This window comes from Onychostruthus taczanowskii, unplaced genomic scaffold (assembly GCF_017590055.1).
Source record: "Onychostruthus taczanowskii isolate IOZ18803 unplaced genomic scaffold, ASM1759005v1 scaffold50, whole genome shotgun sequence".
Taxonomy (NCBI): Eukaryota; Metazoa; Chordata; class Aves; order Passeriformes; family Passeridae; genus Onychostruthus; species Onychostruthus taczanowskii.
This window is the reverse complement of record NW_024502569.1, coordinates 2850257-2873100: the sequence shown is the minus strand read 5'-3', so window position 1 is coordinate 2873100 and position 22844 is coordinate 2850257. Positions and strand designations below refer to the sequence as shown.

The 22844-nt window shown below is 42.8% G+C and overlaps 1 protein-coding gene across 1 annotated transcript in view; it reads left to right on the top strand.

Moving 5' to 3' along the window:
* MTUS2 (microtubule associated scaffold protein 2) overlaps window positions 1–22844 on the top strand; it is a 162669-nt gene that overhangs the window by 118823 nt on the left and 21002 nt on the right. The window contains exon 7 of the mRNA XM_041416056.1: window positions 19382–19448. Coding sequence (XP_041271990.1) covers window positions 19382–19448 — 67 coding nt within the window. The remainder of the gene's footprint in view (window positions 1–19381; window positions 19449–22844) is intronic.

Here is a 22844-nt window from a genome sequence, read left to right as displayed (position 1 = left end):
AGCACCAGGCATTCTAATGCTCCCCTTGAAGAGTTTTAAATGGCCATTAAAAATTAAAGGTGTCTTTATTTACATGTTGTCCTTGAAGAGAAATATTTTTAGGATGTGTGCCAAGCATCAGGTAAAAGTGGATTTATTTTCTCCTTTTGTTTGTATTATCGATCTCTGTGTAAGCAACTAACTTTGACAGCCTTGATTTTATACTGCATTCAGAGGAAAAACACAGAAGAGCTGGAAGTGGTTCTTGGGATGTTGGCAGCCTCCAAGCTGGGTATATGTCTGGGCTTGAGGGATTTGGCAACACATTGGAAGTGGTGTGAAAAGCAGTGATGCATAGGAGGGTCCAGTGCTATTGTGGCCTCTCCTCGTGCAGAGGACAGGGAAAACCCAAACCACGGTGTTTTCATGCTGTTCTTTAGGCTCAGCAAAGGAGTCGATGGAAATGTGTACCTCTTTTGAATTCCATGCATTTTAAATTCCTCTCTTACCGCAAAGACGCAATATCTTCAGATCAATCATTGCTTGCTTTTTGGTGTTTTGTTTTTTGGAAGTTTTTTCCTTTAATTGATTAATTGATTACTCCCCAAAGGCATTCTACCAAGATTTCTAGTACGAATGTAACAGAACAAAGGCTTTTCAATTCGGTGTTGATCAATAGTTGCAAGGTTCATATATGAAAGTATTAATCACACCAGAAACTGAACAATTTTTCTGTTTCCATGTGGGAACAGAAATATTTACCAAAGGAAAATTTATAGATACCTTTTGAGGAAGTGAATAAGGAAACCATAACTCTCATTAGCAGTGGGGTGGACAAGACCTGGCCTGTCCAGGTCAGAGGGATCCCATCCTCTCTTTGGGAGTCAAAAAGAAGAGCCTCCCTTCAAAAGCAAACTTTTCAGCATATTACTTGTTTTACACACATATGTGTGTGCATGAAGTATTTATAACATGACAAAATGTCACTCTTTAAAGTTGTTGTTAAGGGGGAGGCCATGCCTCAGCTCACAGATAATCTTCAGAAGTCATTTCAAAATGAAATTTTGAACAGAAGTCTAAGGAATGTTGGAATCAGCCTAGAGAGAGGTCAAATACTGAGTTCCCCTCCCAGAAGAAGCAGTGACCACTGAGCAACTTGACACATATTTTCATGCTGGTGGTTACTCTTCCGTAACCTGTGCCTCTGGCAGATCCAAGTCCTTCTTTCCTATGTGGCCAACCTCAGGCATCACCAAATCCCTCATTCCTTGGCTGGAATGAAGCCTCACCTGGAGACGCCATCGCAGCACCCCAGGAGCTCTCCTGCCCTCAGATACACACCCGTGGTCTTCCCTACCTTTTCCCTGCTTGGATTTTCACACCTCTGGTAGAAATACTTTTGTGTGGTGGTTTTACATCCCCCTCAGGTCAAAATGGCATAACTCCATTAATACAGACATGTCCAATAATGACCTATATAGGCATTATAGTAATATTGGCAATAATGATCAGTGCAATAGAACTTCAGCTTCTTCAAGTGATCTTAATACTTCTGCAGTTAAAAAAAAGGAACAATTTATTATCCATAATAAAGGTCTGGCAATGCTAAATGTCCATCAAACCAACTATGTGCCAGCTTTTTAATTGCAGGAATATTAGGGTTTTAGCCATCACAAAACGTAAAGGCTAGCCTCACTTAAAAAATCAATTTTTTATCTTCTTATTTACCAGTGGAATACAATCTGTTTAAGTTAACATTAGCTTGTGTTTAATCAAATTACACAGAACAAAGAACAAAAAAGATGATGGGATTGAACTGGGTTTGCTGAAAACAGAAAGCACTTGGCTGACTTAATGTATTCCTCTTTGTTAATATTTGAGTTCTATATAGCATTCCTAATAGAAATTAAGACATTAAAATTTTTGTTATTCCACAATTATCCCGATGTGTGCCAGACATTTTGAGGATGACACAAAGATGATGTCCCAGTCATGGAGCATTTAGCATCTAAATAGGCAAAAGCCTGATGAAATGGTGTGTCAAAGTGACTGAGTGTGGAGATTACCATATATTTAGTTTCTTAGGGGATTTATTTGGGAAGATAGGCAGGCGTTGTGTGTGGATACACACACCTGCATGCACACAAGCACACCATGCTGCGTGTTCTGCTTTCAGGTACCCTCTGGGAAGAGGATCTGTGTTTCCAGTGGCTGTACAGGGGATAGGGCTAGAGTGCAGAGGGCCTGGGATCACCAACAGGGTCACAGTGACAGGCACCTCTGGATGAGGCCTGGACAGTGGGATGTCCTGCCAGTGTGTCACCCAAGTGCAATAGTGAGGGCAGGCAAGAAGTGAACGCAAACCCACGTACAGCGGGAGGTGCAGAGGCAGCAATGGCTGTGTGTACACAGCTCTCTGAGCTGCAGAAGAGAGCCCAGCAAGCAGTTTCCCTTCTGCAGACAGATACTCCCACTGTTCATGTTTGTTTACACCAAACGGGTGTGATGAATATTTTACATCCCACACAGGTTTGTCCCATCTGCCCTTGTTGGTGTTTCCCGTGGTGCAGCGAGCGCGTGGCTCCAGGCAGCTGCAGAAATGAGCAGCAGGACGTGTCCTCAGCAGCACTGCTGGGCTGATGGCTGCTTCTGAGGCAAACAGCTTCCACAGCTATTCTTATTACCACACTCCCATTTCATCTGTGGGGGGAAATTAGCGGTATTTCTTCCTTGTTTTGTTTTGTTGGGGTTTTTTTAATTGCTTAGTACACTACAATCAATGAATAGACCCAGAGTGATGCTTCTCCTCCAGGGACATATTGAGTGTGCACATGGATTGTACAAGAAGCCCTGCCACCTTTGGTTGGGGGGGTACTGGGGTTCCCCACCATTCACCCAAGAGGTGCCTGAACTTGGACCTTATTTGAGGCTGGAGGTGCCTTTATACCCCTGAGCTTTGGTACCCCAGACACTTGGCTGCATGCTGCAGGGGGACCCTTTTGGTCCCACAACTCTTCAGTTCTGTGCAGGGTCTTGGATTCCCCCAGAGTAGAGAAAGCTCTTCTCCCCCTTCTTCTGGAATATTGCATCACCTGGAACATGGGACATTCTTCCTGTGCCTGACATAGGCACCTTGCTCAGGCTGGACCTTAGCCTGGGGGATTGGTCTGACCACAAGACAGTTAAGTAGTGATCTCTTCAGCAGCTGAAGTTGGCTGCCTTTCTGGAAATGATTTTTGAAGCTTCTTGGAAAAACCTGTGTAATGCTGAGCTGCCTGCTTTAAGCTGCCTCACACTTTGCAGCCAGGCAGGAGGTAAGCACCAAGGCAGGGCTCTGATAGGCAAAGCTCCCCAGCCCTCTGGAGAGGCAATGACAGCCCATAGATAACAGACCTGCTAGGGAAAGATATGCTTGATAGGTGCAAGTGTCTGCAGAGTTATTCTGCCCTGGAAGTAGAAGGAAAATGTTTAGGAGGGCCTGGGTGTTGTCCAAATATCTCTGCATTTCCAGTGGGATCCATGTTGCAAAAGAAAAAGGTTTTGGGATTTCTTTCTGCTCTGACTGCAAAAAACAGAGATCAGCTCCTGATTTGGTACAAGTTTCCAGATATTTGGCCTGATTTTTTTGCTTTCACCTCTTGCTAACTGGTATTTAAAAAACAAACACAATGCAAAGGAGCATAACACACTCAAAGCAATGGTTAAATACATGAAAAGGATTAATTTAGAAATAAACAGGGAACAGTTGGGTATAATACCATATATTTATATAGGTGCCATTGATATATAATGCTTGAATTTCTTTCACATAGTCTTAGAATATCTTCTGTTTCATGTAAAACTCAATTTCACCAATCTTTAGTTAAAATGAAGTACTAGAAGTTACTGAGTATTAGACACATTTTAAAAAAATGTTGTGTCTTCTTTCCCCTGCCCCAAAGGCATTTTTAAATGTCATTTGTAGAAAGACTTCAGATTATTTACTGTGTTCCCTCCCCACTGCATACTCCTAAGCTAGAACACTCTGCTGATGTAACTCCCTGTCTCTCCAAAATGACTGTCGCAGTCCCGGGGGGTGACAGTGTAAATACCACAATTCCTCCTATGTAGATCCATCAGCAGATGCATTCTGAGCTGATGCACAAGAGGGACATTGCAGCAGTGTAGTGGAACTTTCCCTGTTGATAAAAATTCCTGGCAGATGTGAGGTTGTTCCAGTGCAAAGCAACTTCCTTTATAAGTTCTGATTTGATCTTCAGTTTTTCAAGTACAATTTCATATCCCCTTTGCAGTCCATGTGGATTGTGGCTACAGATTTTAGCAACTGGAGCCACATATTTAATGAGTACAATGCAAGCTGCCTGCACTTTTGATCATATAAAACCAACACACTCACATTCCCACCGCACTGGATTTGAGTGATGGATGCAGCAAAGCCAGGCTGAAACCAGCTCTGCCTGGAACCGTGGTTTGGCCATCAGCTGGAAGGGAGTAACCCCCAGGAATAATCAAAGTTTCTGGTGTCAGCACAAATCAATGTGAGCTCCTACTGTGAACATGTGTTAAGAAAAGCTGTCAAGATCTTTGGGTGAGTGAGCAGAGATGCAGCCAGTAGAAGTGAGGCAGTGACAAGACCTGCATGTTCAGCACTGGGGAGACTGATACTGAATATATGACATTTAGCACTGCTGCTCACTCATCTTCAGAAGACAATGAAAAAATGGGAAGGAAAAAGAGACAAGTAATAAGCAACTCTGAGGTCTGGAAAAATCCCTTTTTGTGAGAGACAGCAGAGAACTGTTGATTTGTTTGCAAAAAAGGGCAAAGTAGCTTGAGTACAGAGCAGAATAATTCTCATAAGGAGGTACTGCTGTGTACCAGAAAGCACTTTCCCCCACTCAGGGGAAACTTTAGCAGAAACCCCTGAGAAACTTTTGCAGAAGTTTTGCAGCTTCAACACATGAGGGAAGCACAGACTTTTAGGACTACAGATGATCAATTACGAGAAGAAACCACTGTGAGAAGAGAAAGCAAATCCATGCCTTCATGTCAGCAGTTTGCCAATGTATGCCTTTAGAGAGGGATGTTTTCATCAAATGTAGTTACAGAACAGCAGCTGTGTAAAATATCATGTCCTGTGATAAAAAAAAAAAAATCATACTATTCAATTGAACCATCCCTTTGTCCTTTGTCCTTGAAGTCTACTAAGTTCTGTAGGTAGTAAGAATATCTTGACATTTAATATTTGGTAGTGCAATACATTTTAGAGGGGAGATGCCTATTTTAAAGTTGGAAGCCTTTTTTAGATAGATGTTAAGATGAATTTTCTATGCAGAACAGCTTTTCATCACACTCTTTAAGGCAGGGTTACTTGCTCCTTCTTCTGAATTTTCAATAATTCAGAAGCAATAATCTTGGCTTGATGCAGGATCTAGATTAGACAGACCATGACTCAAAGATACATATAAATGGTAATTATTGTGTTCCTAGGACATTTTTGCTATCCTTTCAAGTGGAAAGTATATCTCCTTGGTACTCCTTCTGTGTCCTCACAACCATCCAAGAGTACGTATCTGCACCTTTGGATCACATACCCAATGCACAACCTGTCTGTTGCTTAACCCCCCTTTCAGGTCTGAGCTGTCTGGTTCCAGAAATGAACTCTTAAAAGGTTTCAGCTGCAATCCTCGTGAAATTCTCTGGCCTTGCTCTCACCCCTGAGAACTAATTCACATGCAGCTTCCTACAATCACTTCTCACATATCATAACTTCAGAAGGTGGTGGTGTGGTTATTATAATGATTTGAGAGATGTTTATTATTTAGTATTTATCATTTATTATTTATTATTTCTTCAGACCAGCTCCAGCTACAGAGGAGTTAGTATAAATGATGCATTTCTAAAATGACTTCTAAAAATCATCTGAGCTATGTTTTCTTTGTACAAAAACCTCCTAAGCCCACAACTGATCGTTTGAATTCTCATTAATGGTGTTAAGTACAATTCCTTTCAGCAGAGCACTGAGAATCTTTCCAATAGGAGAAACTTGGTCCATGTAAATCTGCTAGAATATTTTGTCACTGACATTGCTGTCACAGAATGTCAGCACTTGTGCCTTGCTCTGCTTGGCCTCAAAGTACAGCAGCTTGAAGTTGTCATTGGCTTTGGCCCAGAGTAACTCGGGAGTGGAGGAGAGATTACCTGTTTGTTGGGAGAAGGGAACATTTCTCTGCAAAGTTGATTTAAGAAAATGGCCATCTGCTTGCAGCTACTCAGAGGTCTGGAATTTAGATATAGCCTTGCAGGGGATATATTCCTGGGAAGAGAGTAGGTGAGGAGTTCAGTGAAAACATGCATTTTTCCTTGTGATCTTGGTGCATAAATGATATTTCATATGAGGAAACATGAACTCCCTGACAGCGAGAGCTAGTGCATTTGGAATGCTTACTTTGTTCTGTTCCAGACATCAAGAACTAGAAAACATAGTAATGAAGCATTGTTCTCTCATGAATTTTAATCCATGGCCTTGCAAACTACTGACACTAAAATAAATGTGAGGCTACACTAGCAGAAATAACAAAACTCTGAAGGAATTCTGTTTAGATCCTCACATTCTTTTTATATGAGAGCTGAATTAAAAAAGGAGTCATCTGGCTAGGCTCTCTCACTTGAGAAACAGAGGGCATGTAGTCCATGTTAATTTGTTAAATTCTAGAGTAAACATTCTATTCACCCAAATATGCAATAGCATAATTGTATAGTTGAAAAAGTATATTAAAAAACACTTGCTTCCATATAAGTTGCCTGAGGATCATTAAAACCTCATGGTACTGAGTAATGCATAAAATGTGAAACCTCACTGTAAATCCAAGGGAAATTGCCATTCTGGGGCCATCTGGCATGACTTTCAGCTCTAGCTGAGTCATCTCACTAAACCTTATTACTGACTGCTCATGGCTTCAGAAATCCCCGAATCACTGTTACATTTTCTGAATTCTTTTTTTTTTAAGTTAGGCAAGGAAAAAAAAAAACAAAAAACCACAACCTGGAAAATAATGAACCACATGTGTGTGTCTGAAGACCAATGTGGAGAAGTGTGCTGCTGCTGATGAGAGAGCTGTGTCAGAGAAAACTTGTAATGCACCTCCAACAACGAAAGTGAAGTGTGATAGTGAATGTATTTGCTCTTCTTATTTCCACTGTAGTTTTCAGTCTGACAAGGTTAGGGTTCAGGATTCCTGTGACAGGATTCTCCTCCTGGCTAACAGCAGGGTGTGGTTTCCATTTCTTGTCCTGGGGAAGTTGGCCCTGTGCTAGAAAAGTTGACTCTCCCCAAATTCACCGCTTTATCCCTGCTTTAGTTTTAACCCCCATCTGATTCAGTGCCCAAACACTTGAGGGACTATAAGGAAGGAAGCTGGGACAAAACAAGTGACCAGGAGAGGGGAAGATTAAAACACTTCCTTTGACAGCAGCACTCATCTTCATTGGTGTCAAGCACTCACAGAAATACAATGTGACTGGCAATTTCAATAAGTGAAATTGGAAAAAGAATTTAGGACTAGTTGAGGCTGTTTTCAAATTATACTGCTTGCAGAATTGAAGAATTAACAATACTGACAATAAATCAATTTCAGTCTTTGAGGGCAATGTTTGGCTTATTGAAAATTAGATTCAGTTTCCCTACTTGTCTGCAACTCTGTCAGTATACTCAGCTTCCCGCCTGTAGATATCAAAATTCTGACAAAGTCCACCTTCATCTTCTGTCACACAAACTGTAACAGTGTTTGAAGAGAGCACATGCAGAGAAATAGGTTGTGATAATCACATATAATGTGCTGGACGTCCCTTCTCCTTGCCTTGCTCTGCCACCTTTAGCATGCCACTCAATGATTTTCTGAGCCTCCTGTTCCAAATGCATTGCTGGAATAGCATCGCCCTATTCTGCCTGGAATAGCATTGCCCTATTCTACCTCTGCACTGCCTTACACAAAAATCCTGCCCCCTGCGAATGCCGCCAACCAGAGCCCTCCTCATGCCGTGCTTTGGCCGTGCTTCTTGTCGGTGTCACGGCCGCCTCCCGCTGCTGACTGCAGAGAATGCCAGGAGGCGGCACTGCCGATAGCCCGATTATCCATCTCTCTCCAGAGCTGAGGCATTTCAGACATTGCAGTGTCTCGGTTATGCACCAGCTCCTCTGCATCTGGCTGTCACGTCTCTCCTCATTCCTGCAGTCTCCTGTTCCTTGTCTCCCTTCACCACTGCATGTCCCTTTGTCCTCTGAAATGCCACCTGCAGTACAATCTTTCCTTTCTCCATAGTCTCATCTCTTTTTTGAATCTGTTCTTTTGTTTCTTTATTAGGTGAAGAAGTTTTTGAACTTTTGGTATGCCTCACCTCAGCCTTCTCTCCCAGTTATCTCTCTCTGTATCCCCATGGTGCTGTCTTCAGTCTCCTTGGTTCTCACCACTAACCACTGTCTCCTTCAGCTTTGTCCTTGCTTCTTTTCTTTATTTCCATATGCACTGGATACTTCCCATCAACTTATTCCTAGAGCTGGCAATCCTCTTGCAAAAAAATTTGCATCCCTTCACATTTCCTGTACTGTCTTTTGCTGCTCATGCCCTCAGAGTGTTATCTATTCGAATTAAATTAAATATTTGTTTGACATACTTCACATGATATGCCCCTCAGCAAGCCTTTCCAGCATTTCATAAAGGATGAATAATATGCAGTTCCCTTGAGGATTCTGCTGCTCTGGGACACGCACAGCCCTACATTACTACCTTTATCTCCCAGAGCTTTCCCAAGACTTCAGTTCTGTTTTTCCTTCTCGATGCATCTCCATCTTCACATTTTGCCATATCTTTGCACTGTGAAAATCCAGGGAAAGCACTATGTCTCTCCCAGGAAGGTTAGCCAGCCTCCATAAAATAGGGAAACATCAGATACTAATGATTACGAATTAAAATCTTCTTATGTATGTTAGAATATATGTATAGAACCCTGGTGATTTATTGTTTATTCTCTACAGAGCAGAGTGTATGCACTGAAACATAAAGACCATTATGGAGCAAAAGAAAATAATGTGCCCCATTTGGGGACCATAGTAAATTATAAAACATGGCTAATTTATCCCTACCTCTCCCAGTTTAGTTCAGATAGATGTAAAATATTGGAATTGCTTGGGCAGTAAATAGGAATTGTATTATGTGAATCATGGAGGAAAGTATTGATTCTGTCATTGCTGCCCCTGGTGCCTCTTATACCATTAGAATAGGTTGTTTATAGGCTAAGCCACTCCTCTGGGACATTTGGGAGCACGTAGGTATCCTCCTTGGCCTTTAATTACCTAGGAGCCTTACCCTGTCAAGTGCTAAGTACATTGTGTTTCCACTGAAGTCAATAAATATTGTAAAACATACCCTGTTAAGCCGCTTGTTTTGTGCAATTACTTTTATGTTTTAAAATCTAATTTTATCAGACTTCTTTCCTCTCATATTTGTTGCTAGTCGTATACATAAGGAACACTTTTCTTTGTGGAACTTACCTTTATTTTCTCTTTCCAGTAATGGAACAAAATCACAGCTTTTATGAAGAATGGTTTTTTAACTAACAGTGCAGGTTTTCCCAGCCCAGGTTGATCTCCGCCTTATCCACAGACTTGTGCATTCTGCCTTGAAGAGAAATGTGAGCCAGATCTGTTGGGACAGAGCTCCATGCAAAGCAGTTTCTGGGTGTGGACCATCAGCAAAATCCATAGCAATATATTGGTGACAGTGCACAGACAAGCAGTATTGTGTGGAAAGGGAAGGCTAGCAAAGTTCAGGTCATCAAATCCAGACCCTCCCTGTTGCCAAACCCTATAACTTCTTCCCTAAATGATAGATTTTCAGCCCTAAACAGCATCCAGCTTGACAAGCCTGGTGTTTTAACTCACCCTTGATGGACAGTGCATCCCAGCATTGCATTAGCATTCACTAATATTTCACCAGGGTCAAAAGTGAGCTATGTAACTTGCCACCAGGATTGATTCTTTGAACACCTCTATTCATTATCTCCACTGAGCCCAATAGTTCCATTTACTGCAACTCCTTGTCCTTTTCCCCCAAAGGCCTCCTCCCCACTTAACACTTCTTCAGCAGCTCCCAATCTTTCCCAGCCTGATGATCAATGTTGTGGTTGGCACCACGTGGTCACTTGGTCCCCAATAGGCAGGAGTGACATATTACCCTTATCTAAAAACATCAGTTATTTTGGTGTACAGAGGCAGCAGTCTACACTGGTGTGGACCTGCCTTTGGTGCTCTGTTGTGCTTAACAAGGTGTTTTTAAAATATTATTCCTCTCAATATTTGATCCAAGTACCACACACCGCTGAAATCAGGCAGATGTCTCTAGCAGCTTAAAATTAAGAATCAATAATTTAAAACTTTATTTTGAACCTGCTGTTTAAAGTGCCAGTTCTCATAGAATTTGGGTGTATGGGCTGTCCTTTCATCAGATGTGCCTGCTTTGCTGAGTGTTTTGCTCCTGTCTCAGTTATGTTCATTTCCCTTTCTATACCCTTAATTCCCGAGGCATTGCTGCCTTCAGGTGTGTGCTTAAAGTACTCCACACAGTAACCTACCTGTCAGCATGCTGCCTCCACAGAGACTCCTCCTAAATTCTTTCTTCATCCTCCTCATTTGTGCATTTGACTGAGGAACTGCTCTTTAAAATAGTTTCTATTTTCCATTTGCCTTCTTAACTTTGGTCTTTTCTCACGTTAATGCTACACCTGAAAGACAAGGTTTAGTTCAAACTGAGTTTAATCTCACTTTCTCCAAAAGGATCTAAGCTGACCAAAGAGTCCAGCAGCTCTCCCAAGCACATCCTTATCCCTTATCAATCCTAAATCAGCCTGTGGACCTCAATTCACCTTTTCCAGAAGACAACAGATAATTTCTGCTTAATTTAAGTTTTACTTCCAGTTTAGTGCTTAAGTGGTACTAAAGTCATTTATGGACTTTGCTAGCTAACCTTTACCTTGGATTTATAATCATGTGCAAGCAGCAAATCCCCCATTCTTAACAAAGCAGTTGAAGACTATGAATTCTTCATTTTAAAAGCATAACAAAAGGAATAATGACAAGGTTTTGTTTTCCCTGCCTGACAGTCAGACATGGATCTAAATACTGTAGTTCTAATAGCCAACTCAGAGAAATGGCCATGGTAATTTGTCTGCAAGTAGTTATGTAGGTTTTTTCTAAGCCAGTTAAAAAGTCGGGATTTGGGCTATAAAAGATCCAAATTACAGATTTCAGGTTGTGTGGCAAGAAAGAGAAGCTCATACAGTGAGGATGAAATTATTTCACCATACAAGGAAGTATTTTTGTACCTCTACTTTGTAGCTGTTCAGTAGCCAACCAAATTAATGTTCAGATGCTGTAAAGAAAGTTAGGTCTTGAACACAGATGTTAAAAGACATTTGGAGTAATGCATTTGGAGTGCAATTTTAAATTAGGTTTGTGTTTTGGTGTTTTGGTTTTTTGTTTATTTGTTTGATAGGTGGGGTTTCTATCTTGTTGCCTTTGTTTGTTTGTTTGTTTTTAATTACCTGACTGTGATATTCTAAAACTTTAGTTGAAGTCCTGGCAGGACTGAGGAAGAGTGAGAGAGAGAATAAGAAGTTGATACAAACCTAAGTTACCTGAGAATTTAAATGTAATTTAACACAGTTTTGTTGGACATCCTTGTTGGCTCCTACTATTTTTAAAATTACTTTGTGCATCACCAGTCGCAGTTGAACAAACATTTAAACAAAAACACCATCCAGAGAAGCACAGACGAGCATCTTTCCCACTGGAAGGCAGAGCTGTTCAGCAGTACAGGCAATGTCACTTTTCTGTATGTTTGGTAGTGATTTGGCTTTCAGGAAAATAGTGGTTTCCAGGTGTAAACCGTGGACGCAGCACGCTAGGTGTGAGTCATTGAATTATTTTGCTTTTTCCCAGCATTGTCTTTAATGTAAATTGTTAGGGGGAAATATGTCATGCCAAAGGCTACAGCCCAGGAGAAATGAGGCTGCTGCAGCTCCATGTCCTGAGTCCGGCTAAGAAAATGTGTTCCCAGTGTGCAAACTGATACAGACGGGACATACACAGCACACCCGTGTGTATAGGCAGCTTAAGGTTAGGTGATGTGAACACACGTATACATGGCCAAAATTATGCCAGCCCCTGAGAATTACAGAAGTCTCTGAGTACGTTGCAGAGATATTGTTTTTCCATTACAAGGAGTCACCGAGGTCCAGTGGGTGTTGATCGTCCTCACGATTTAAATAAACGACTTCAGGAAAAGTCCTTTCAGGGCGATTAGAGCGTCTCGGGAGGCTGGGGTCACCCGGGAGCGGGGGGACACCCCACGGCCCGCGGGCGAGCTCTAGGCCGGTGCCGCAGCGTGGAGCGAGCGGCGGGCGGGCAGCGCCCGGCCCCGCGGAGCCGCGCAGGAGCGCGCAGGATCGCGGGGCGGCCGGGAGCCGGGAGAGGATTTGGGAGCGCTGCGGGACAGCAGCCGCGCCGGCAGGCAGCCGGGACACGCTCGGCTTAAAGGCGCCGTCCGAGGCGTGCGCAGGACGGGGACCACGCTCATCAGCGGCCGTGGATGCGGCACGGAGAAGAGAACCCAGCGGCACCCCGGCTGAGAACCCAGGCGCAGTCTCGGGTTTCAGCGCCTTCAGGGCTGTCGCTGCGAAGTTTCCAGCCCCGTCCCGGCAGCCGCCCGCCCCGGCACTTCCCTGCGATGGCGCTGCTGGACGTGCCCTGCTGTGGGCAAGCCTTTGCCAGCCGGAGCAACCTTTTCGGGAGAGGCCGGATCCAACGGGCCACAGCGGTGCGGCGGCGGGGCGGGGAGCGGGCAGCGCTCGCCGGGGGCGAACCCGCCGGGCTGCGCAGCCCCCGCCCCGCGGCCCGCGCCCGTCCCCGCTCCCGCTCCCGCTCCCGGCGCCGCGACCCCGGCCCCGACATCCCGGGAGGCAGCAGGTTGGCAAGTCCCCTTGGCCGGTCTCGGCGCGCCGGGACGTGACATCCCTTTGTGACAGTGTCGCCGCCCGGGGCTCATCCTCCGGCTCCGGGCCAGGCTGGCGGCAGTCCGGCGGGTGTCGGTCCGGTGGGTGGCTGTCCTGCCACGATGGGCAAATGCTGCTCCACGTGTTTCCCCCCCTCTCTGTGCAAGGACGAGACGGTACTTTTGCCTCTTTTTTAAAGTCCTTTAGGGAAAGGGAAGGACGGTAGCGGCGATAGAGCCTGTGCTGCTGCTGCTTCTCGCTGGGGTCGGTGGCGGATGCGCTTCCCGGGTGGCGGAAAGGGGAGCGATGCTCGGCTTGTTTGCAGTGTGCTGATCTCCCCTTCACCAGGGACAGGTCTAAGTGTCGCTTTCTCATGCACTGCAGTGCCTTACATAAGTTTATCCTGCAGTCTAAATGGAAGGGTTGGATGCTCGCGAAGCAAGGAGGGACTGCTGGCATCTTCTGTAGCAACAGTCGGTTTGATGTTTTGCTCTGCTTTTCTTACATTTTTAATAGCCGTGTGGAGTACAAGTTATAAAGGAAACTTGCAGAGAGTTTTAAAGTCCAAAGAGACATTATTCAGCCTCTAGCTGTCTTAAAGTTTTGCATCTCCAACAGAGGAATGATCCTCTAGTCTAGGAGAAGTGAAACAAGACAAAACTACCTGTTTTCTTATATTTGTGTGAATCTAAATCAAACACATTCCTAGGCACCAAAATGGATCATGTAAGAAATGTCAGTGCAGAAGTACATAGAGAGCTACTGGCAACAGGAAAATAGCATGTGCAAGAGAAGTTGTGGGACACTTTGAACACATAGTTTTTCCCATTATTCTTCTGGAAATTTGCCTGGGTTTTGTGTTTAGAAGAGTAAGAAAATGAATATATGCATTTAATTTGCTTAATAGAAAATTTCTTGGCAGAAACACATGTTTGTGCAGTGTATTCTGGTGGAGTTTGGTTTTATGGTATATTCATATAACTCTGTTAAATGAAAAACTGATAGTGTCTCCCATTTACTTAATAATAGTTCAAATGTAGCTTGAGATATGCTGCTAATCAGGTTAAGAAAAAATGTGTGTGTTAATATAAAACTTGGCAAAATGCAGTCACTGTGGAATAACTAGGTGCTTATGAACTTTAACCAAACTTTAACCTAAGGGGTGTTATGAAGAAGGATTACCTGAAAAACTGCATGATTTACAGCAGTGTTAAAACACCTCTTTTTAAAGGAAGACTGTAGATAATTTTGAGTATCAGCTGCAGTGGGATTCAGTTATTGCTTCTACAAGTGTCATCTGAAATATTTATTGGTACAAGAGAATTCCCAATGTATATGATTCTCTTTCCAGTTATAATATAATACCTTGACACAGGGAAGTCTGAATACAGCACAACAGTGACTAAGCACCGTTTGCAGGTCAGGGATTTTTTTTTTTTTTTTTTTTTTTTTTTTTTTTTTTTTTTAGTATTTTGAAAGCTCTGCATAGAAGACAGCTGTTCTGGAGGAGCAGTTTTAATAACATGTGCCACAGAGCATCTGTGTGCAGAGAGTTTTAAGGAGATACTGTGGAGAACTGAGAAGTGTTTGTACAGTGGAGACACTGTGCATGCATTTGGATCTTAGAATATAAGCAAACATGTTAAGTTGGCAGGGTGGAGGGTCATGTCAGTTTGGGAAGGTAACTCCAGGCTCGTGTGTTTGCTTCCTAGCTGCTGCTGACTTCCTCTGTGGGTCTGAGCAATTTTCTGTGTTCTTTGCCTGATCTGACCCATTTTCATTTCTATGATGGATCTACTGTTACTTACCTATCATTAAAAAGTACCTGGAGTTTACTTAATTAGTATTTCTAATTCATTAGTACCTCTCAGTTAGGTTGTAGCTCTCAGAGGAGAGAGACTCTAAGACAAACCTCAAATCTGCCTCCCCATCCCTCAGTTACTCCTGGTCCAAGGTAAAATCTTGACTTATCTCCCTGAGGATGTTCCTTGAGGATGTCTATCTGTCATCTGAAGCTCCATTCAACTAAAGCAGTCTTTCATAGAACCACAGAATTACAGAATAATTTGGGTTGGAAGGAACCTTTAAAGCTCATCTAGTCCGAGACCCCTGCAATGAGCAGGGACATCTTCAATGAGATCAGGTTGCTCAGTGCCCCATTCAGCCTCTGCCCACAAGCTTTCATCACCATTTCCTTTCTTAATCTCTTTGGGCAATGCCAGCATCTAGTCCATCCCCAGGTTCATATCATGACTTCTCCTACCAAGTGATTTTTCTAGGTCCTTGCATGCAGTTATATCTAAATTCAGCTTGTTGTTTTTTTTTTTTTTTTTCTGAGCTATGCTGCTAGGTTTGGCCACTGCTATTTAATTGTACAAATTCCTGTTTTCTTCCTACACCTCTGCCTACCTGCCTGACTACCTGCCTTGTTTTCTGGAGCTGTTGCACCAATATAAGTCATGCCTCAGTCCATCCTCAGCGTGTTTTGAGTTGAACAGAGAACTCACATGTGCCATTTTCGGTGTCTGTTTCACTTGCTGAAATGCTGTCCAACATCAAGCCTTTCACAGAAGAAATACTGGGAGGTGTGTATGCTTACAGAGCTGATGATAGGAAAAAGCATTGATGCTGTGTCTTCTATTCAACAGAGCAGTAAGACAAACGTCATTCTACCTGTTTTATTCTCCTTTTCTTTCTGTCTGAAGAGATGGGACATATTCCAGGCACAAGACTTAATCATTATGTTGCAGAGTTCAGGAATGAGGAAGAAGTTTTTCTTCTTCTCCATCATGAGTGTAATCTTATTTTATGAAAATTACTTCACTATCAGAGTAATTTCTTGGGATGCAGCCAACAGAAGACTTTTGTCATCATTTTTCTGAAAAGCAATGCGCTCGATCGTTCATTAAAAGTACATGACAAGTAAATGCGACATTTTAATTTGTGCAACATGCACTGTTTTGGTTTCACATTTTTGGGCATAAAAAAAAAGGAGTTCCAGATCACATCAAGGCAATATTTTTTCTTCCTTGCCATTTAACTGCTGCACTGGAAATGGTGGATATTCACACAGTCTCCTTACAGGGTCTCTGATCTTTTCACCTACTGAAAACAGGTGTGTGCACTCGGTGAACCTTATTAAACCTAAGTTAGGTTTGGCCCTTGGATGTTTGCCTGCAATGCTCAGCTCCAAGTGGTGACCTAGTAGACAATCCCTGCAAAGCTCCTTTGATATGCTGAGCCTTAGTGGACACAAAACTTCTTACTCTGTCTTCTCTTTCAAATACTTAGTTGAGATTTTTTATTAATGAAAACTGATTAATCCAATGGGACATCCTCTTGACTTGGTTTCTTATCCATTTCTTTTGGGGAAGTTTTCCTTGTGTGCTTGTGAATTTTTGAATTGCATTGATGTTTTGACAGTGGATGTATAGGAATCTCAGCACTGAATGTGGTAGCTTTATATTCCAAAGTCAGATCCAGATTTGCCTTATGGTAATGTTTGGTTTCCTTAGCGCTGGCATTCCCAGTTCCCAGGCTACACTGGCAGTGGAGTGCTGGTTATCTGCAGAGCCACACTGATGATAACAAGCAGTGGCTCTTTTGTTTTGCACTGCTGTCATGTTCACAGTGTCACAGGAACACGTGCAGGCCAAACCTATCGTGTCTCCCTGACAAAGCAGGTTGCAGTTACAGAAGATGTCAGGGATTTGTGAGTTCACTGCACATCCAGGAAACCTTGAGGCTGACTTGATGATCAGCCAGAGCTGCACCTCGCTTCTCTTCCACAAGAGGAAGATAAGGTCTCGTGCTGTTGCTCTCCAGAAGAACCCTCTCAGAAAGAAGGACTACTTGAGGCCTTGGCACTGAGGGTGACCCTTGCACATCTGATTTCCCAGGAAACATAAGTATGAAGTCCCAAAGAGCAGACAGGAAGCTCTGACCAAAATAAAACACAATGCAAGAAGTATTGGCAGAGCAGTAAAACGACAGCGAAGGCACCTGAGCTGTGCTGATCTGGCTGCTGAAGGAAGCCCCAGGGGCTGCTCTGCTCTGGAAACCACAGCCCCAGCGTGGTGGGGGGCAGACATGACCCCCACTGCCCTGGTGGGTTGGTGTCCATGCTGGAGCTGGAGTTACGGGATAGTATTTTTAAGCTGGCACCATGGCAGTTCTGCACATTTTTGGAGAGGGTCTCACCACCAAGTGTCCTCAAGGGTAGTAAAAACCTTATCTAAGATAAAACATCATGTAAAATATGGAGCCTATAATATTTCTCATGGGGAATCAAAATTTTTTTTCCCAAAAAAGTGGGGGTTTTACTTGCTTTTAACAATCCCAGTGAGTTCTGCTTATCTGTAGGTGCTGGCAGTGATTTGTGCAAAGCTTCCTTGCTTTGAATGGCTTTTGTTTCAAAGAATGAGAACTGGTAATTTGAGTGGGTGCTTCCCATCTGCAAGTCCTGCATCCAGTACATCCCTGAGCACACACCTTCAAGGGCACCAGGCCTGGCAGTCAAGAGCACTTCTGAAAATGACTCCAGTGAGCTAATCAGACCATATGGGCAGATGCAATGGTATTCTCCAAAAGGGGAAACCTTACTCCTGTAAGGCTGCTGGTTTGGGAATCTATGTGAAGGAATCTGTTTTTTTAATATATCAGGCTATATTTATCTGGACTTTTTTTTTCCATAACTTTTGGACTAATTAGGAAAAAGAAATGCATAAGAATCCACATCATTTTATTCTGAGCCTAATGCAGTTGGTGAGGACTGGTCACTCTGCAGTCCTGGCTCACAGCCCCCTGTGCATTACTCAGCAGAGTATGGAGCCAGGAGGAGTCACGAGAGGAGCCAGGCCTTGCATTCCTGGCTTCTTCCCATAACTGAATAAGAAAGATGCCCACATCATCTGGGTCTCCTCAAGCCTTCAAGGCTCTCAAATCAGTTCAGTTTATCACTCCATTTACAGCAAACTTCCTGGAAAGTGTGTCATTTGGACTTGGTGGGAACCATCCCAAAAGGGCAGTATGTAAAGGATTGATTCAAATTCCAGATTCTGTTATTCTGGTATTACCAGAAATGAAGTTGTGTTACTTCTCTTAACAGAGTTAAAAGTTAGGTGCAGGAAAAATACACAGAAACATTAGGTTCTGATTTTTTTTTCCACTTTCATTTCTGTAATATAGAACTGACTTGCTATCTTATCTGCAATGTATCCTGCAGCCAAACTAATCCTATCTGTGCCCTAGATTTTTATTAGCCTTGGTTGCTTAATACTGAAAGATTTGGTTTCTAGGACTCCTTTTAATTCAATTTACTACTGTGCTGCTTTTTCTCTTGAATGTGATTTTTCTGTAGTGTCCTTTAAGGATTCTTGGCCTTTTCTAACCTGGGACATATTTATAGTAACCTGATCTAGTTTTATTAATCATTAGTGATCTTCTCAGCAGGGTACATTCCTTTGTCTTCTTTCTAATATGATTCACGATACATCCCAATTTAAAGTGCCCATATAATTGAACTGCTATGCTGGGATTTATTGTACTAAATCAGACTCCAGTGGATGGAGATTAGAATTTTGTTTGTCAGTTTGCACAGCACTAGTCAGATATCTGCTATCAAAATCTTTGCATTTTGGTAATAACACCTTAACATTGCTCTTGTAAATACATTTTAATTTTCCTTTAGCCAATTCATCTATTTTACTCTTTAAATATTCAGATTTCTTTTGAGACTAGTCAAGGAAAAGAGCCCTAATAAATAAATAAATAAATAAATAAAATCACAGAGATAGATGTGGAGATGGGCATGAACATCAGGTTATTAGTGGTGTTTGTATGGGAATGCTCACCATGCATAAAACACTGTGAGTACAGCAATCTGCTCTGTAAGTTTGACTCTGTGAACATATTAATCTGATTGGAGGTGGTTAAATGCAGGCTTAAATGGATGACAAAAAATTAACAGTTTTAATAAATCCATCTTGTACATGCAGTCCAGCCATAAATAATATGCAGACTTACCACAGAATTATAAAAAAATCGAGATGTCTTTTTAGACACATAGGAGTTAACAGAGTATTCTGCACTGTTCTGTACACGAGTGTGTACATGTACTCACAGACATACAAGGTACTTGAAGCCTGTGAGTTGTAGCTCCTAAGCTTGATTTAAAAACTGAATGAGTTCATTATAATCCTACTCCCCTCCCCTAAAGATCCCCTAAAAAAAAGAAAAAAAGAAAAAGTAATATGAGGAATCAATCTAATCTGCTTTACTAAATGAACATGTGAAAGTGCTTATCTGGGATAAACTTGGGTACTATACATATTTTTCTCTCTTTTTCCTTAAACAGAATGAAAATGCCCTTGTGAAAATAAAGGAGTTAGGAGTCGAGCTTACAAAGATCAGGGAGGAAGTTGGTAAGTAGTACAATCAAAATGACAACAAAGTGATTTTCTCACTTTACATGAAAGCAGTTACTATTATTCTCCGTGACCTGATCCTGAGGTACCTCCATACATGTGATGAAGTGTTTTCTGAAGCCCAGTGGCAAAAGGTTTTGTGATTTTGCAGGGAACCTTGATTTTACCTCTTTGCTGTGCAGATGAGTTCATCACCACACACACTGGAGCCAGGCATTTTTTTCATCACCACACACATTTGTGCATCATCTTTGCTATACAAATTGTTCTCCATAAATCCATGGCTTCTGTCCTCAAACACCAGCACTGCTGAGAAGAAATCGCTGTGTGATGAAAGGTGGGAGCTCGGGACCATTGCAGTGCCCAGTGACTGGGAATGCATCACCAGCTTATGAACATTGCTGTGTTTTGCAGTTCAGCTACAAACCAAAGGATACCAAGGTCAGGATTTGCTTGTTAATATCTCTAAGGTCTCTTCCTGGTCGAAAGACAGAAAGAGCAATGCATCCCCTTTGGTCTGTGTGTTCCCTGTATATCTGTATGCCCCTCTTTTCCTTTTTAGTTTCTGATCTAGACTGGAGAGAGAGTGTAAAGATACTACCACTCCTGAGAGAGAAGGTGGGCTTTTGCTTTGGCTTCAGCCAACAGGCTGAGTTCTTCTGGTCTTAAATCTTCCCAGAATGAGTGTGATGTTGAGTTCACCTACCTCAGGGCAAAAGGAGAGCAGGACCACTGCATCAGGGGACACCCTGAGTACCAACAGGTGTTGGAACCACTGATGGCTGAAGCTATGAATAGGGGGGACCTCTCAGCTTTCCCTGCATGTGGGAAACCAGTTCCTGGGTCACCCATTAAGCAGAGGTTGTGTCAATGTGGCCAGAGCATGACGTGTCCAGCAAAGAGAGGTTCAGACCAAACCCTTGTGGGACGGGCAGAGCTGCAGACCCTCACTGTGCTTTGCCTTCACCTTGCCCATGACAGCCCACTTCAGAAAAGCTGAGCACAGCTCTTTTCAGATGCCCAGCATCTTGTGCTCCCTGCTTTGCCTCTCTGAAATGCTTTGGCTGATTGTCATTTCATAGAGAGCTTTAGTGTCCCCATGGCCAGTGCATACTGCAGCAATAGCAAAACAGGTTCCCAGTTATTCCCTGATGCCTGCCTTCCTCCATCCTCTGCATCTCTACAGCTCTTACAGAATAATTGTTGCCACTGGTGCTTTCTTCAGGCAGGGCACATCTGAAGTTCTTGGTTCAATAGCCACTTCTCATCTGAGAGCCCTACCTCAATGTAGCAGGCTGGGTTTGCTCATTTTCCTGAGCGCTTTTTTTAAGTGGCAGTGACGTGGGAAGGAAAGAGAGGTTCAGTGCTGGAGATGAAGAGCTCTGCTTCCATTTACACCATGTTTGTACAGCTGAAGTGAGTACAAATCCCTGGTGGTTTTGCTGGAGAAGAGAACTTTGTCAAGGATATAACTGGAGTCAGTTTGGGGGTCTCAGAGCAGCATGCTCAGTAACAGGAGATCCCTGCTGTGCCTGCCCTTGCACATGCAGCAACAGACACCTCCTCTGCACAAAGCTGAGACCTGGGGCCATGTGTGGGGACAGTTTTGGTAAGAACCACAGACAGCCCAGAAAAGCAGCCTGAGCTGCACTGCTTCAGAACGGAGATAAGCTGTAGTTGTGTATGGGCTTTCTTCCTCAGAAAGGGAAAAGATGGTGTGAGAGAGTCCTTTCCTCAGTGGCCCTGTGGGCATGTGTAATGGAGAAGAGTCATTACAGGCCACCTCTTCCTCCCATCACTCTGGAAGACATGGAGATGCTGAGCAGAGGCTCTTTGTGAGTGACACAGGTGGCTGGTCACCAGCTTGGTGGAGGAAATCCTCCCTGTGCAACCCTGAGATGCAGCATGGCCAGCTAGAAGCACTCCCACCAGGGATGAACAAAAAGATGAACATGTGCAGGTATTGCACTTCAGCAGAATGTGAAATAATTCATCAGCAATTAAAATCTTAGTACATATCCCTAGATATCCCTAGTATATGTCCCATATCCTATTACACATGGAAGGTAAATGACTATGTTTTTTAGTATAAGTCAAAAATTGCTGCACAGTCTGTTTTGCTTTGGTATAAAATTACAAAACTTAATTTTGTGAAACAACCAGTGTTTTAAAACTGTGGACAAGGTGAAATGGTAAATGCCATGTACATGAGGGCATTCTAATTAGCACAGTTCTTTGCAGTCTCTAAAGCAGTTCAAGCTGAGGTTATTACTGCAGGCATGAGGGTGCTACTGGACACATGCAGCCCACCTGTGCTATAGGAGGATTATTTTGGTCTCACTGTCAGATGGATCAGTGTGTTGTACAACATTGTACATTATTTATGCAAATAAAGAATGAAACTGTCCTTTATCTGACAACAGCAATCTTGGGTGATTTATGAAGAAATTCTGGGAAAATCAGAGCATGTTATTTTGACTACAAGCAAGCTGTAGTTCTGACTTGCTTCCATCACTTTCTTAAGTAGTTTTTCATTAATTTAAAAATAACCAGTCCAGTTAAACAGCATGGGTGTTGGTCAGAAATTCCTGATTTCTCATGTGTAAATTCACCATGTCAGACTCACTGATGCCAATGCCTGAATGAATCAGTTAAATAAGGCTGGACTAGCCAGGTTTGATATAGGCAGTGAGTCCAACACTTCATTGTTTAGGCAATAGCTGTAAATCAGAGTTTTAATTTGGGTGCTGAATGTGCTTGGTTTTCACAGTGTGCAGTCTTTATCTTCAACAGAAACTGCAGGATTCTGCTATGCAAAGCAGTGAAACTGCAACAGAGAACCCACTGTTCAGAAAAATAAGAATATATGTTTAAGGAAAATTCTTGTGGCAAATAAAACCATTGCTGAAGCAATAGTAGTGATGGAGTATGTGTAAAAATAGCTTAGGGAGACCTGCATCCTTCTGGAGCCAGGAAAAATATTGAGGTCAGACAACACTGTCCACTTCTACCCCCAGCACTCCTGTGAAAGTATCACACCGCATCTGAAACCAGCGTGGGTGAAATTGGAAAGTGATTCTCCCTTCCGAGTCCTGGGGAGGAATCTTGGCCTCTGTAAACACTGAGGAACTTGTTATTTAAAGCAATAAGGTTTGCTCATGTATTTTGCTAGAAATAGCAAGGCTAGGAAAACATGACAAGCTACACTCAAGTTCTACACTTAAGAGACAGATCTTTATAAATTATAAATATAAGCACTTTTCAGCTGCAACACTGAGTCTCTTTCAATAAAGAGGTTTTGAATACCGTCTGTTTCCCTTCAAACTAGTGGAAATTAAATGTCAAAATTACCTGCTCCTTCACTGTCAGACCAATGACATGAAGTGTGTTGAG